We start from the raw sequence: 15,547 nt of genomic DNA, 5'->3' as shown, positions 1-15,547 counted from the left end.
TCAAATGACCCAACTTGCAGCAATAAACTAATTTCATGCCTCAGCTATACTCATCCCTTTTAATTATATGTTTTAGTTTTCTGTGTTTATTACCCATCATACCCTTCCCTGTGTGTGAAAGCGCTTTATGTTTTATAAGGATATGTTGTACTGGATGATACATGCTTAACATTCTACAGCAGTAGAACATTTCTCAACTCTCTGCTTGAAATGCCGTGGGGGCCTCATAGTTGAAATATTTTCCTAGCCTTGTAAAACAAATCAAATTTTGTTTGTTTTGACGTCTCACCTCTGGAGGTTCTCGGGTATCGTCACCTTAACACAGGGCATCAATCAAACCTTTAGAATTCACCACACAACTCTGTTTTTGTCTCTCTTTTTCTTTTGCTTTCTCAGTGGAGCAAGACGAACATCCCCGAGCAGCTAACCCAGTTGGGCTTATTTGAGGAAACGATTCCAGACAGTATTCTCTTCTTCAACACAGAAGATATCCCCGGAAAGGTATCGTCTCAAGTTGTTTGTAGTTTTCTTGAGAAAAGGAATGGATGATGTATACTGAAGCAAATTTTTGTTTTAACAAATTAAAGAATGTGAATGCATTTGATAATTGAGTAGAGAATTTAGTTAAAACTTTCACTATTTTGTCATCTTTCTTTCTTTTTCTGATGAGATTTTGAATGAGAACATAATTTATCCCCTTCAGTAAACAAAAATTATTTCCCCTTCTGTACCAGAAAATGAAAAAAGTATGTTATTTTTCATATTTGCATATATTTGAATTGAATTTGGTATTAATGATTTCCTTTCGGTTGTTCACCTTTTAATTTACCAACCTATGGAGACTCGCAATCTCCAGTGAATCAAAACACCATTTTACAACTGAATTACTTCTGATCTCGTTCTGTGTATTGTCTTTTGTTTTGTATAGAGGCTTGCCACCTGTGTCGACGACAGTAAAATTGTCTGTACCTGCGGCAAGGATGACGTAGAAACAACTCTACAGTTCATTGTCCAGAGATTGCAGAAATAGTAAGTTATTAATAAGATATTAATATTAAGTTAGTAAGTTATTAATACTCATCCTCATCATAGATTATTCTCTTCTAATTTGTTTTTGTTGTTGTTTTTGTTTATCAGTTGATTAGGATGGAGGTTGGTAGTCGTCACCAAGCTTTTGCAATATTCTTTCTAACGTTTTGCAAGCGCACGTTTTTTGGCTCAGGTTAAATGTATAAATATAATGTTTTGCCTAGAAACCTTTGTGCTTCACCAATAAAGTACTTAAGTATATTAACTTAAAGTTAACTATCTCGCAGTTACTAATTGCTCGTAGAATAATTGTTTTGTGTCCTATCAGTCAGGAAATATACAATTACTTTCTGAAACAAAAGTGAAAAAGAAACTTTTTGCGGTAAGTTTGCCCCTCCATTGGCGATTGATGTCGAGCAATGTGTTTGGGAATCTTAAAGGTAAAAAGAAAGAATTTGATCCGGGACAAAATGAATATTTTCCCTTTGAAATATGAGCAACGCTTAAAGTTGTGTATTGCCCGGTACAGGGAAGTTTTTGTTTACAGTAATTTGATAGATGCAATTACCCCCTTCAAAGGTGTAAGGATATCTTACTACAGTGTGATTGGTCAGTATTGAATTCCAAAGTCATGTGATACCTGTTTTTCGTTTATTAATAGTTTCCTGTGGTTTATGCAAGTTTTTCATTCCTTTCCCTTTCAGTTGTAACCAGACACCTAAAGTTCCCTCGCCGGTGAAAATTGGCATTTGCGGAAATGAGGCTTACCTTTCCTCAGTCATGAGGCCGTACGTTGTAGAATTCTCCAACAAATCGCCAGAGTGGCAGAGTTATGTTAAATTTTTTTATATTCCAACAGGTAAATTGGATTTGATGTTGATTATTCACTAACTTGATGAATGTCTTAATGTCTTAATATTTGTTACATTTATATCAGAGGCGCATTTACCACCTGCGATGGTGTTAGAGTTTCTGCACTTTATAGTATGAGGGTGTAGTATTCATTTAAAAAGTAATGTGATCCCTGGTTAGCTGTAGCTTAGCTGTAAAATCAATGGTGCTAAAACATTAAAGTAGGTTTCCAAATTGCATAACAAGGTTTCCAAATTGCATAATTGCAAATTGCATGATTTGCACTATTATGTAAAATTTTGGCCAGCTTCCCTTGAATATTGCTTATAAATATGATTGCAACTCTGACAACTTGACAATCTTCACGTGTTTTTTGCCAGCTGATCAACATTCAATTGTGAGTCATGAAGAAATACTGTTAGCTCCCACAAATCTGCCAGCAACCATTTTACAACAACTTATGATTCAGTATGAGCAAGCATTCAAAGGATAACTTAAGAAAGTGGAATATTTCAAAACGAAGTTTGATTCATTCCTGTGAAGAAATTTTGAGTAGTCAGATTAAATTGTTTACCACTGGTCTCTCGAATTGCGTGTTTACCCCTGGTCTCTCAAAATGCCTTGTATACCCTGGTCTCTCAAAGTGCCTTGTTGACCGCTGTCTCTCAAAGTGCCTTGTTTACCCCTGGTCTCTTAAAGTGCCTTGTTTACCCCTGGTCTCCCAATCTACCTGTCATTATCTTTCCTGGTCTCTGATTGAAATTTCCTTTGTTTTGCTATTTTTTGATTACTTAAAGTCTTCAGTAGTCATTATAAACTTTTTAAAGCTATTTTCCTGGAATTTCTAACAATTTTGAACTTATTTTCCAGACCCTGAGGATTCTTATATTAGAGACTTAAATATATCAAGAAAATTGCATTGACAACTGACAGTGAAAAAAAAGTTTTTTTTAAGTTTTCATCTTTATTTCACTTTCTAGAATATTTGGCAAAAACACAGATAACCTTTGACCTGTATGTTCATTCAGCCTTTTGATCAGGATAGATAAAAAATGAAGTAGAAGCTGAAAAAGTTGACTGAAATAAAAAAAATTAAATGCTAAAAAATATTTTAATGTCATGCCTACGTGTTGTCTTTGCTGACCTCAGTAAATGGCTGTCGAGAGATTACCTAGCTAGCATTTGTTTAAATTTCAATCGCTTTGTGTAAACAAACGTCAAGCTGGACAAAATACTCTGAATATTAGTTTTGACTGTGTTTACTTTGATGGGCATATGAAACCTGATAATATTTGACCTTTCATACATATCTTTGGGATATTTAGTTTTCATTTTGATATGATCTTTTGAAATTTAAATTATAAACTAAATTACCAAGTGATGCCGTTAATTAAGTTGAATGACACATGTTGGCTTATTACCCTAGAGGTTTGTTTTGACTATTAATGACATGCTGGTTGTAATTAAACACTTTCGGTATCAATTGTTCCTCTCCTGTCAAGCTGGAATAAAAATGATATTAATGTCACTTTATACTTCACCCTAAATGTCTTGATATAGCTTAGTCAGCTGAAGCTAAGTTCATTATCATTTTGTAGAGAAAAGAATTCTTTCCCTTTCGATTAATCTAAGCTGGAGACCGCAGAAATAGAATTACAAATTCTCATTCAGTGTTTATTGTTTGAAACAGAACTTTATAAGTTGTCAACAGATTTGAGAATCTCCTAAAATCAAGTCAAGAAAGCTGCTGTAAGATGTAGATACCTCTTCCTTCTATGATTTAAAAAGAAAAAAAAATTAAATCCATTTCTTTCTCTGTTTTCTCTTCAATAGGATGTAGCAACTCATTGGCCAAGTACTTGTCATCTGTTGATTTTAAGTACAATTCTCTTTTTATGGATGCCACTTGGAAGGAGATTGTTGAGAAGGCTGAGAAAGAATTGCCAGGTACTTGGTTTAATTATCAACTGCTGTCATTGTTTTCTCTTTGAAGTGGTCTTCACTTTACTTAAGATTAATGCTGATGGCTGCTTTCATTCCTATCTTGAAAGCAATTGGATTTTACTTTCTTCCTTTTGTCAAACTCTTCACTTTCAAGTGAATATGCCGCTCTTAGGTCGATAATAGTTGCATTTCACATGTAAGTTACAGTAGCATGTAATATAGTTCATCAGACAAGACAAATTTTGTGTGCAAGTAAACTTCCTTGAGTTATTTAAAGTGATCAAGACATTCACTTTTAAAATTGGCTAAATTTTTGGAATGCTCCTTGTGAAAGGTCACAGTCAGTGAGGTCAGCTTCTCTTTGTGATTCCCAACCATCGCCTACTTTCCACAAGATTCATTCAAGTTACTGGTGCTAATTTCCATACAAATTTGATCAATTTTCTCCTGACTTACAAATATGCAATTAACCAGTGTTTAACTTCAACAGTTGGTGACAGTTATAAACTACAGTTCCAGTTTGTACATACAAGTTTGTACAGCAAAATACGGTTTGTACATATAAAATAGATTAGGTTTATGGACCTGTGATAGGCCTTGGTTAATAGTTGATGTAACTTTGAAAAGCAGAAAATTTTCCTAATGAACTTAAACATTCTTTATTTTCAAAATGCAACCACAAATATGATAGTTTGTGCTGAATATTTGATGAAGAGAGAATACTCTTCCAATTCAACTTGCTGGTTTAAAGTACAATATTTAAAGTGTTGTTGCTTTGTTAAAAGCTGTTTAAGTGTCCATTGGAACCCACCACAGCCAACTTAGAAATGTTGCAGTAAAACCTAGTTTGTTTACTCAATGTTCAGTTGAGGCAAGCATGTGACAATAGGATGAAGCAATTATCGGAATCAATTTATCAAAACCCCAATGAAGTAAGTGATTAATTACCGATTAAAGTTTTACCTAAGCAAACGGGAAACATCAAAGGACGGCAAGTCTCAATCATTAACAAAAATATTTTGTGAACATAGCTAAGTGCTCGCTGTTAGAATATTGCAGATACTCTGAAGGGTCTAATTAGCTGCTTTAAGGAGGCCATATATTGAAGCAAACATGGCTGGATTTGCTCAAATGTTTGCAAGGTTTCAAAGACGTAAAACACTCATATCTTAAGCATTGTTTTACAGCTCTGCATTATCTGCTTAACATAGTATCCCTAATTTTGTGAAAATCTTAGATAGCTCTCATGAATGCTGGGATAAAGTAAGTCCTGGTAAAGTCATCATAATTGCTCTCAAGTTTGGTGATTCATGCTCAAACTGTGACAGTTATTTTTCTGCCACACTGGTAGCATTCCTACTCCCCAGTGGCTAGATTGGAAAATCCACAAAACACTTCCACAAAGTATGTTTGGCAATCATTAGCAAATTATTAGCACCCTTAAGTTTGGCTTTAATAATACCGATAACCTATTTGTGGCAGTCTTTCTCCACATATTCGCTACTATCTATTAAACAATGATTGTTTTAACACCACTTTATTCAGTCGCTTTGTTGTTTAATCATTAACCGTTGCTCTGAAAAGCAGCAATTGTTTCAATAGAGTTTAGGTGTGAACAAGAGAGGTTGGATGCAAAGTCTAGACATATGCTAGGCATGAACAGCTCTAACACATATTGTAGAAAACATCACTGTTAGTTAGTTTGTCTTGAAATTAATTACCTCAGGATATGTGATATTGTTTATTTAATCCCTGGAGTTCACACTTCTGTCTGCTCAAGGTCATTTTATGACATAAACATGTTGGCAACTGGATCTCACTGGGATGTTAATGAAGGACATTTCGTTAATATCTGTTAATCCGGAAAGGTAGTAGAGAGTAATGACTTTAATGAGTGAGTCATGTAACCTGAGGTGTCTGAGAGCTCATTGCATAGACATTAAAACGTTCCTTGATGATATATCATGCATATTCATTAATGGTTTTATTGGTTGTCATAATCTCCTGCATATTCATTGAAACATTCGTTGCATGATTTTTTTTTTTTTTAAATTTTGTGTGCATAAAAATGTTGCATTGACTAGAGAGAAGAGGTGAGAAAAGGATAATTGATTATTAATCCGTGCAGTAGCATCTGTCCCTCAATGTACTGAAGTGACCTTTGGTGACCTTTCAAGCAGAACAGTGTATATTGGGTGTGCATCTGCTTTGTCAGGCAAGAATCAAACCAATTCACCAGCCTTAATGAGATTGCAAGCAGGCATTGTAATTGCAAAATAAATTATTTCCCGTACAAAAATTGCTAGAAGATGGAGAAAAGTTGTAGAGATGCCTGTAAAAACGTGCTTGTGAAATATCTTTTGCAGTATCATAAAACATATCCATGAATATTTCTCAATTGGTTGGGTGCTTTTTACTCTTAGTCTTGTACTTGGTTACTCCTGAAATGATAAGACTATCAATTTTGATTTGTGTTTTAACTTTAAGGCAGCTGGTTGTGTTTATTACAACATTCCATTTCCTATGGTAAAAAGCACATGAGAAGAAGATAAGTTATCAGTCTGTTTTACTGGTGCCACAAAATATCATTTCCTTAAGAAATTGTGCAACTATTAACTCTTTGCCAAGGCATCTTTCAATAAAAATAAAATCATACCTTATGTACCCATGTCTAGCTTTGATTTGTATTATAATAGACTTTGGGCTGGAGATAATATTGTCATCTAATGATTAGTCTGAAAGCCAGATTAAATTCCATTTATCTGGGTAAAAGTGATATAATTGTAGCACCCTTACAAAGGAATTTGTCATCGAGACAGCACTTGAAAGCTCTCAATAATGAAACACTAAACTTCTGCAAGAATGAAATACAAAGATTTCATATAACTATTTATACAGACTATATTAAGATAATACTATGGAAGTATACGTCAGCTCTCATTTCACCCCATCAGTGTTATTGCCATTTCAGATGCAGTTGAGGTTGTGAACCGATTAGAACACTATCTAGCCAGAGCCAGTACTTGCCTTCATTTGCCAGTAGGAGAAGTTATGGTTACCAGGCGACAGAGTAACAAAGAACAGGATTCAAACCAAAGATTCATCCCATTTATAAATGTAAGCAAGTTGTTTTATGTGTGCATTACCCCTCTCCCCTCTCAGCCCCCCCCCTCTCCTCCCCCCCACCACACCAACCTCCAAAATTAACAGGAGGTTTAACCCAGTGGGCTGTCATCCTTGTTAGAGACTTTCTTGGAGACACACAGTTGGCAAAAGTGCAGGGCTTTCATTCCTGTTGTCATTTGTGGCTTGGTTTATCGAACGACTGGTTTTGAAACAAAAAGGCAGGAAAGAGTTGGTTACAAGTATGTGGTAACGATTGCCAAAATAGATGTTTCATGTTTCAGGAAGTGATCTCCATCCAATTTCTGATGGATTAAAAACTTGGATATCATAGCCTGAGAATTTAAGTAAAGGCTAAAGAAACATGTTTTAGTATTTATTTGTTATTTGGGCAACATTACACCCAATCTCCACCCCACCCTCCATCCTTCCTTCCTCTCCCATCCCCATGCCCCCCCCCCCACATCTGATGTTAAGAACAACATTTTCTTAAATTTACCCTGATGGGCAAGATCTGATAACAATGTCTCAAGTTCTGTGAACACATTATTCACCAGAAGTAGCAGACACGATTTACCATCCTATCAACAAATACTGGCATAAGTAACAGAGCTTGACTTTGTCCTGGAAAACGTAAATCTTGGGCAAAGTTACAATAACATAATGCACTTCTACTATCTAATTGATTGATTAATTGATTTGATTGGTTGATTGATGGACTGCTTAATTAATTAATTAATTAATTAATTGATTCTTTTTTATATTTGTTTCAGTATGTCAGAATAGGACCAGCTGAATCAGCATTAGCTTTGTACACATCAACAGGTGAGTTTCTTTAATAGTCAACACAATCATCGATCTAACGGCCTACACGTATATCCTAAGGCATGAGGCAGCTAACGTTTAGTGGTCTCTCCTGTGCATGAACCTTTGGAATAAAATGGTTATTTCCAGGTGATATTGGCTTACAGCAGATAATTGAAGTATTTGAGGCAAGGATAAGGCTACTTAATAGCGTTTGTATAGAACAGTAAACTAATGAAAAGTGAATGGCTGTCACAGTGGTGGCACTAGGTCTATTAACTTATTAGGTAAAAATTGTTGTTGACCTAGTCTAGTGTTATTTGTTGATATTTCACTCACAAAGTAACAGCCGTTCTCAAGGTTTGTACTTTAATTTGCAAAGCAATGCAAAGTCAAAAGATGCATTTGAGCTGCAGGCTACACAACATTGCAAACTTCTAGCTGGTTTCCTAACAAAGCTGGTAGCCTAACACATAAAAGTAATGCAAATTGGAACCTAAGCTTATCAAATTAGACATGTAACTTCCTCTGTGGCCTTTCATATGCCACACTAGTTTTGTCTAATGTCCACTCGTGTCATCCCTAATGTTATATTTTCCTTACAGAGGGAGAGGACAATAGTGCAAATATGTTTTCATCAAGCCCACCCACATCCAACAAGGAGAGGGATGGGGCAACCACACCCCCACCAAGCCCAAGTATGGGATCAATGCCTAGCTCTCAAAAGTAAGCATACTCACTCTGGTATTCAGAGTTCCTCACCTATTTTTACATAACTGCAGTTAAATAGAAAAACATCTTAATTCATATCTTCAGAGGATCCAGGCAAGATTGTTTGGCAAACAAATTATAAGAAAAGCAGAGAAGGAAGTGAGAAATAAATTATATTAAAAAAATGATTGTAATTAATGGGGTCTTGGCAAACTTTTGGTAGTTTTACCCATTGTGTTAATAACTCACATGTTATTTTAGATAATTCATGCAAATAAATGTAAGTCTTCAAGAAATCACTATTTATGTTATGTACAGACTACGCACATATCAAAATGTTTGAATAAACAAGTCAACCACACAGCACCATAATCAGCTTATCTGGTACGTCAAGAATAATCAACAGAAATCAACATATAATTATGTATAAAATCTATGACAGAGTTGTTCAGGTCAGAAGCCTAATATTAAAAATGTTAATAAGCGAAAACAACATTCATGATAGAGGTATCACAGTCCATACAGGAATCGTCAATCAATATTAACAAGGTCTGAATAGAGGAGTTGATGAAATTGTCATGTTTTCAGTTCAGGAACATTCCAAGTATTAGACATCCCTCGCCCCTCCCCCTCCCCCTCCCCCTCCTCTCCCCCTCCCCCTCTCCCTCCCCTCCCCCTCCCCTCCCCCTCCCCTCCCAAAGCAATACAGAAGAAGAAAGGAACAGTAGCAGGACTCTTGGTCTGTCCTATTTCCATACTGGGAGAAGGTATGGGTTTTATTGTCTTTTTTAATTTGGTATTAATATTTTACTCCCATCTTTTGGATTTTTTTTTTCAGTAGCTCGCCAAGTATGTCAAGTCCTGCAGAACTGGTGGAGCTTCAGGTTGAATATTGGCCAGAGTCCGGTGGTAAGAAGGACAAGTCGTCCATAAAGACATCCTTCAGGTCACTGACCGTCTCCAGGCTCCCCACCCTGGGGGACTCCAATCCTGCGGGGTCAGCACTCTCCATGGTTGTGGTGACAAAAGACAAAAATAAGAAAAGTAAGTTATTTTTGGAACTTTCCACTTGTCATTAAGTCTGAACGCATTTTGATTTTTCTATGGCATCATATACAGTGGTGTATTTTTATCACAGGAATTTTCTGTGTGAATTCCTCAACACACAAGTTAAAATGGTTTAGAAGAAACTGGATGAGTTGTTGCACAGTTTATTACACTCCATCTAAGAAAAGTGCTAATTTAGGAGTAATATTTTGAGGCCATATCATTGATTTATTCTCTAAATGCCATCCTTTTGAAGATTCAATCTGCACCGACCCTAGTGATACAACACTCTAAATTTTTTTTTTCAAAGTTGTTGCTTTGTGTGTGTGTGTGTTCATGATGAGATTTGAATCCAGTCTGCGGTAAATTAATGAAAACTCCTTTCTTGTTCAAAACTTTTTACAGCGAAACCAGTCCCCAAAGTTAAGACATCAGGTATGATACTTCTCATCTCTCATAGGTCATCACTTTCTCCTCCTCACACCTGCATCACCGCTCACATATCTTTCTACTTCTCTTCACTTTGAGTGTGATTTAGTCTGCTTCGATGCTCTCTCTCTCTCTCATCTGGAACATTTTACTCGCAGGTCAATGTCTCCATGCAGAGTTGTATTAGGCAAACAGTAAATAGTACAAAAATAACAAAACAAAAATCGGTAAAGCAGGATCTGTTTTAGAATATTTTATCGCATTATAAAATGTCTTTGCTTTAAAACAAATAGGGGCACCAGGAAGTGTTTTAACCCACTTCAAAACAACTAATCGAATTTAATAAAATGCCCAAGGCAGTATTTTGCATTTTACAGGGTTTAATTTGCCCTTGATGCGGACGGCCTACCCTTTGTTCCCCTTTCGTCTTCTTTTTTTTTTTGTTCTGTTGAAGAAGGGAGACCCTGAAATTTATTTTATATCCAAACATTTCTGGGTGAAGGCAAGGGAAGCCAGACTAACATTAAACTACTTGAAATTGGTTTCTGAGATTGCTAACCTTTGCTTTAAAGCAGCATTTTCCGTCCTTTTCTATGGTTTTTTTTAACCTCACTGATTCCACGATGCCATAACCACATACATAACTATCTTATCTATTCAAATCTTACTTCAAATGGTGGCATAAAAGTCGAAAAATTTAGAACTTTCAACTTTGTTTTTCTCGAAGATATTTTCCGTTGAGATCCATATAAACCTCGCCCATAATATGAATATTAAAAAGCTACGAAAGTCATTGGCCAATACGTAATACAACACCATGCTTGATTTGTGTAGATTGTCTATGGCAGTTGTACCAGGGAGCTGTTAGAGTCCAGCTCGCTTGTTTTACCAAGTTACCAACTCGACGTTTTGAATCTATTTTTAGCAACGGCTCATAACTAAACCTGCATCTCTGATTTGTTGAATTCAAACTAGTGGGTTTGGGGGAACTGTATGTATAATATTAAATGTGTAAATTGTCGGACGACACTTTTCTCATTATCTGCAAATGTCCTTAATTACTCGCCAATTAACGCTTTTGGCAGGGAAAAAACTTGGCTAATATCTTAGTTTGCTGTTTTGTGATTGATATATGTAGAAAACTTGATGGACTTGTCAAAAAAGTGGAAAACGGCGACAAAACGCAAAATGCTGCTTTAAGTTAACAAGGCTGCAATAAGTGACAAGTATTGCATTCAGTGTCAAAAGCCAAATTTAATTTCCAACAAAAGCAGAGCTCACTCAGATGTTGCTTTCTTTTTATGAAACATTGATTGAGTTACCTTTCTCGAGAAAGAAAGTAAAAGCGTTAATGTTTTAACTGTCTTTCGAGTATTTTAACTCTCGTCAAACTCCATTTGGTTCAGTCTCGATGTGATTAATTTTGTCAGAGCCAATTTAAGTGAGTAGTTTTTTCACTAATTAACATCCCACAGGAGAATGAAAAAGAACAGGATGTTTCTGATTATTGTGTCGTGGACAAAGTTTGTTAAGTTCTTTTGAAATTTTGGAGAGAAAAGACTGGCCAACTTTATTCAGCTGTGTTAAGCTAACAATTTTGCTTTAACAGATGTAAAGACATTAATCCTCTGCATTACCACATGGTAGGGTCATTCATGTAAACTGCAAAGGACTTCAAGTTTATTATTTATTGGCCTGCTGACAGTGACAATGAAACAATGACAATGAAACATTTTATTTCCATCATAAACTGTAAGTACAGGTACAAAAAAATGCAAGGATATAACTGTATAAAGGTGAACAAAATATTTGTACAGTACTTATACATAAACGTTAATACAACATAACCATTGCATGGAAAGGGAGAAAAAAAAAGAAAATACTTTTCCCCACTTTTCCCCCATATTGTTGAATATATATGTTTTACTGGAAAATTTACATACATTTTTTTTTGTTTTTTTTTTTGGCATCAACTAACAAATACAAGAAAACAAAATCTATATAAAAATTCACACACACGCACAAATAACGACTGAACTTTTATACTGACAGTATGAGCATATGTTGAAGATCCTGTGTCTCTATTAGATGAAGAGTTCGGAACTGTTCATACTGTCAGTACAAGTGCTTTGAAGCATGACATTAGAGTACAGAGTAGAATGGTACTAGCATTAGAAAATTGTCACTAGTGACTGTGCCAAAGAAAAAGAAAATTGTTTCACACGCCGGAGAAATATTCTCAAGATGAATGGGCCCCGTGTTTTTCACCTTCATTCCTTGAAATTCCTAGTGTAGGTATTATATTGGAAATTCACAGAAATTTGGTAACTTTTGTAAAAAATCAGTGAACTGATGATGTCACCACTCTAGCAGTTATAAAATAATTAATTTAAAATGTCAGCAAGTTAATCTAGATAAAGAAAACACTACAAAGGGTGGTAAGAAGAAAACAGCTGTGCCCTAATGGGATTGGGAAGACTTAAAGTTTCTAGGAAGTTAATAAACAAATAACACCTTAATCCGACTCCCACCTTAATAACTTGTTTTTTGGATGTTATGTAATGAACTGGGGTTTAATTTTCTCATTTATTGGGGTGGGGGGAAGTCTTGTGTAATCGTTTGTTATGTCATGCAGTTATCTCAACAACTAACGTTTGTTTGTGAAAACATCAAAATTTCACGAGGGAAACCAAAGCAGCAAAAAAACATTGAGGCAGTCTTACAGAACAGTGTATTAGTGAAGTTAGTTACAGAGATGGGCAAAGCTTGTGGGAAATGTGCTAGGGCTTCAAACTAGTAGTAGAGAAATCTACGATCTCAACAGCTGTCTAATTTGAGAATTGACTCGCTAGCTAGTGTGAGATAATACCAGTCACTTGACAACGCTGGGTTCAAATAAATGACAGATGCAAATTAGGGAACGTTCCCAAAATTAAAGTTTAATATCCTCTCAATGTATGTAAGGATCTTTGTAGGTATACACAAGATACAAGTTTTACACATTAGAAAGCTGCTGTAGTTAAGTGCAATGTGACAGGGACTTGATCTGCGGTGTTACTAGGCCAATGTGGCCACCCAAGGCCCGGACCCCAAGTTGACGAGAATAATAACCACCCAAAGTGGCAAGGATTGACGTTAAGTGTGCATTCAGTAAACGAAACAGGCCCATTCCTTCCTTAGGGTCCATTGCTTATTCATCTAGATATCCAGAAGCGCCTTTTTCTTTAATCTGATGTCATCATAGTGTCATATCAGGGTGTCCAGAGGCGCCTAATATCAAAAGTTGCTCATCCAAGCACAAACCATGGTTGGGCTTGGGGAAATGTGGACTCTTCTTTTAGACACACATCTATTGCTGCACCAGGGCCCTGTTGCTCCCTGTTATGCCGCGGTAGGACCTCATACTTAAAACGATAACAGTTGATGGGACCTATCAATTTCTGATCAAGAAATTATTCACACTGGTAAAAGTATTTCTTGTAAGTAAGAAATATATTGACTGATTTTTGTGACTAATTCTAACTCATTTCTTCCATAACAATGCACTTTCAAACTGATGGGAAATAAACCATGTCTTTTTTTCTTTTTTTTTCCTTCTTCTTTTTGGCCCCTTTTGTTTTTAAGTTACATGATTAAAAATAGTCAAATGGGAATAGTCAAAAGGTCATAGGTCAATCAAACCAAAACTATTACATCTGTTGATTTTGGCAATAAGAAAAAATATACTATACCCTTCTCGTAGGGCATAATTGTTGTGATAAAAGATTTGTGTGTTTCATTATTCAGGACACTTTTCATCATCAGAAAACCATCAAGAATTTACATCTTGGATATAAGCTTTCAGAATACTATATTTCTTCTCATTCTGTTGTATTCTGTGATAATATTTTCAACGAGTGGTTTCTACTCAATCTGTAGTATTTTGTGATAGGATTTTTTGTGAGTGGTCGCTCCCGGGCAAGAATTAAGATATTCATAGGACAAGACGTGAAGCAAGCATTCTTCATTTTCCTCCCCGTCCCAGCTAGTTATCCCATCGGGGAATAACCATGGAATTGTTTCTATTCTCTAACCTCATCAATCTTGACGTTTTTGTAGTTGTCCCTACTCTTACTTTTTTATCTGTGTTAATTAGTTATACTTATGCATACTGATACAAGGTTAGGAACCACAAAAATTGATTCACCAATCCTATCTACCATCAGTTTGAGTGAGATATATATAAAGACGGTTTAACCCAGGGTATTCAAATTCTTTGGGGTTCAACAAAGGGTATGAAAGTGTATTCCTCAAGTAATGGTGAAGGTACAACTACCCCTGTATAAATATTACCAGTCATAGACCTACTCAAGTAAATGTGTTGTGTTGTTTTTACATTGTCATAGAACTCACAGGTGATTAAACAGAGCATGCCTTACGTAAATACCAAGTGTGTACCAAGTACACCAAAACTCACACAAATTGGACCACAACGTTTATTAAAGAAAGCCCCTTATACTGTTTGCAGTTTCATTCATGTTTTCTTGTTGTATTTCTGTAGGGAAGGCGTTTTCAATTTCAAATAGAATGAGCTGCTTTCAAAGCCCTCCTGTATCCACAGTAGCAATTCTATAGCTTTTAGTTTTGCAGAAAATATGCGTATAATCTACATTCGAATTGTATGTAAATTTTAGCTTAGAATAATCTCTCCAGTTTGATTCACATTTTGCTTATTTTTCTTCTGGAAAGGCTTTTCAAATTTTCTTGCAATCATTGGCTATGGTGTACTGCCTTCTTTAAACTTCTTCATGTTGGGATTTCACCTCTGGACATAATCATTTAACATGTTCGTAAATCGGTTTGAGTATAAATGTATATAGAGTTATTCCTCTTGTGAGTTGTGTAAACATTCGGTGTTTCATTTGTCATCATCTTGCAAGAAAGATGCAAAATAGCTAAAAAAATAGAAGTTACCACTGGCAGAGTCACTAATCCTAATCCTTACTGCTGTCATTCTTGTTATACTTTCATGTTGTTGTTGTTTTTTCATTCTTTTGATGGTGGAGGGATAAACAAGATGAATGAGAGAGAATGGAGGTGGGTGGGATGGTGCTGTGGGTTTCATATCAAAGCAAGACAAAATATGTGAATAATTTATTATTTTCAAAAGAACTACAAAATGCAGAGGATTTAATAGTCATAATTATACTTTAAGTAATGAAGATAGTTTGTTGAATCAATGCATTATTTACAACTTACATATTGCATGCATGAGATGTAAGCAACATGAACAAAATTTGGTGCTAATTTTTCTTGCTTCTAAAGTCTTTTTTATTTGTGACGTTTAAATTATTGTCATGAAACGAGGAGAGCTCCAAAATAAATCTACGAAAGAAAAAGAAGAAAGCAGCAAAGGTGGCAATGGGCAATTAAAAAAACAAAAGCAGCAAAATAACACAGCAAAGCCTTGACTAGACTTAAATATGAAACACAAGTTTGCTAGGGCTCTGTAAATATTTGAGCACTGTATAGAATTGGTAACCTTAATGATTACTGCAGTAATTTGCTATCTATATTATTATTATGACATTATATCACACAGCTAGATATAAATCAGTAGTGCATGTGT

General features: G+C 35.5%; 1 protein-coding gene across 5 annotated transcripts in view; it reads left to right on the top strand.

The window, feature by feature from the left end:
- The window catches only part of LOC139971096 (phosphofurin acidic cluster sorting protein 2-like), a 92,614-nt gene that overhangs the window by 67,850 nt on the left and 9,217 nt on the right, over window positions 1-15,547 (top strand). For 2 of the 5 annotated variants that reach the window (XM_071977290.1, XM_071977291.1), the window contains exons 11-19: window positions 397-501; window positions 929-1,029; window positions 1,734-1,888; window positions 3,715-3,828; window positions 6,797-6,942; window positions 7,722-7,773; window positions 8,358-8,478; window positions 9,302-9,507; window positions 9,916-9,945. In XM_071977290.1, coding sequence (XP_071833391.1) covers window positions 397-501; window positions 929-1,029; window positions 1,734-1,888; window positions 3,715-3,828; window positions 6,797-6,942; window positions 7,722-7,773; window positions 8,358-8,478; window positions 9,302-9,507; window positions 9,916-9,945 — 1,030 coding nt within the window. The remainder of the gene's footprint in view (window positions 1-396; window positions 502-928; window positions 1,030-1,733; window positions 1,889-3,714; window positions 3,829-6,796; window positions 6,943-7,721; window positions 7,774-8,357; window positions 8,479-9,301; window positions 9,508-9,915; window positions 9,946-15,547) is intronic. The other 3 variants (XM_071977293.1, XM_071977294.1, XM_071977292.1) reach the window with 2 other exon arrangements.

The sequence above is a fragment of the Apostichopus japonicus genome, chromosome 8 (assembly GCF_037975245.1).
Source record: "Apostichopus japonicus isolate 1M-3 chromosome 8, ASM3797524v1, whole genome shotgun sequence".
In the NCBI taxonomy this organism is placed as follows: Eukaryota; Metazoa; Echinodermata; class Holothuroidea; order Aspidochirotida; family Stichopodidae; genus Apostichopus; species Apostichopus japonicus.
Note: the sequence above shows the minus strand (reverse complement) of the source record. Positions and strands in the feature narration are given on the sequence as shown.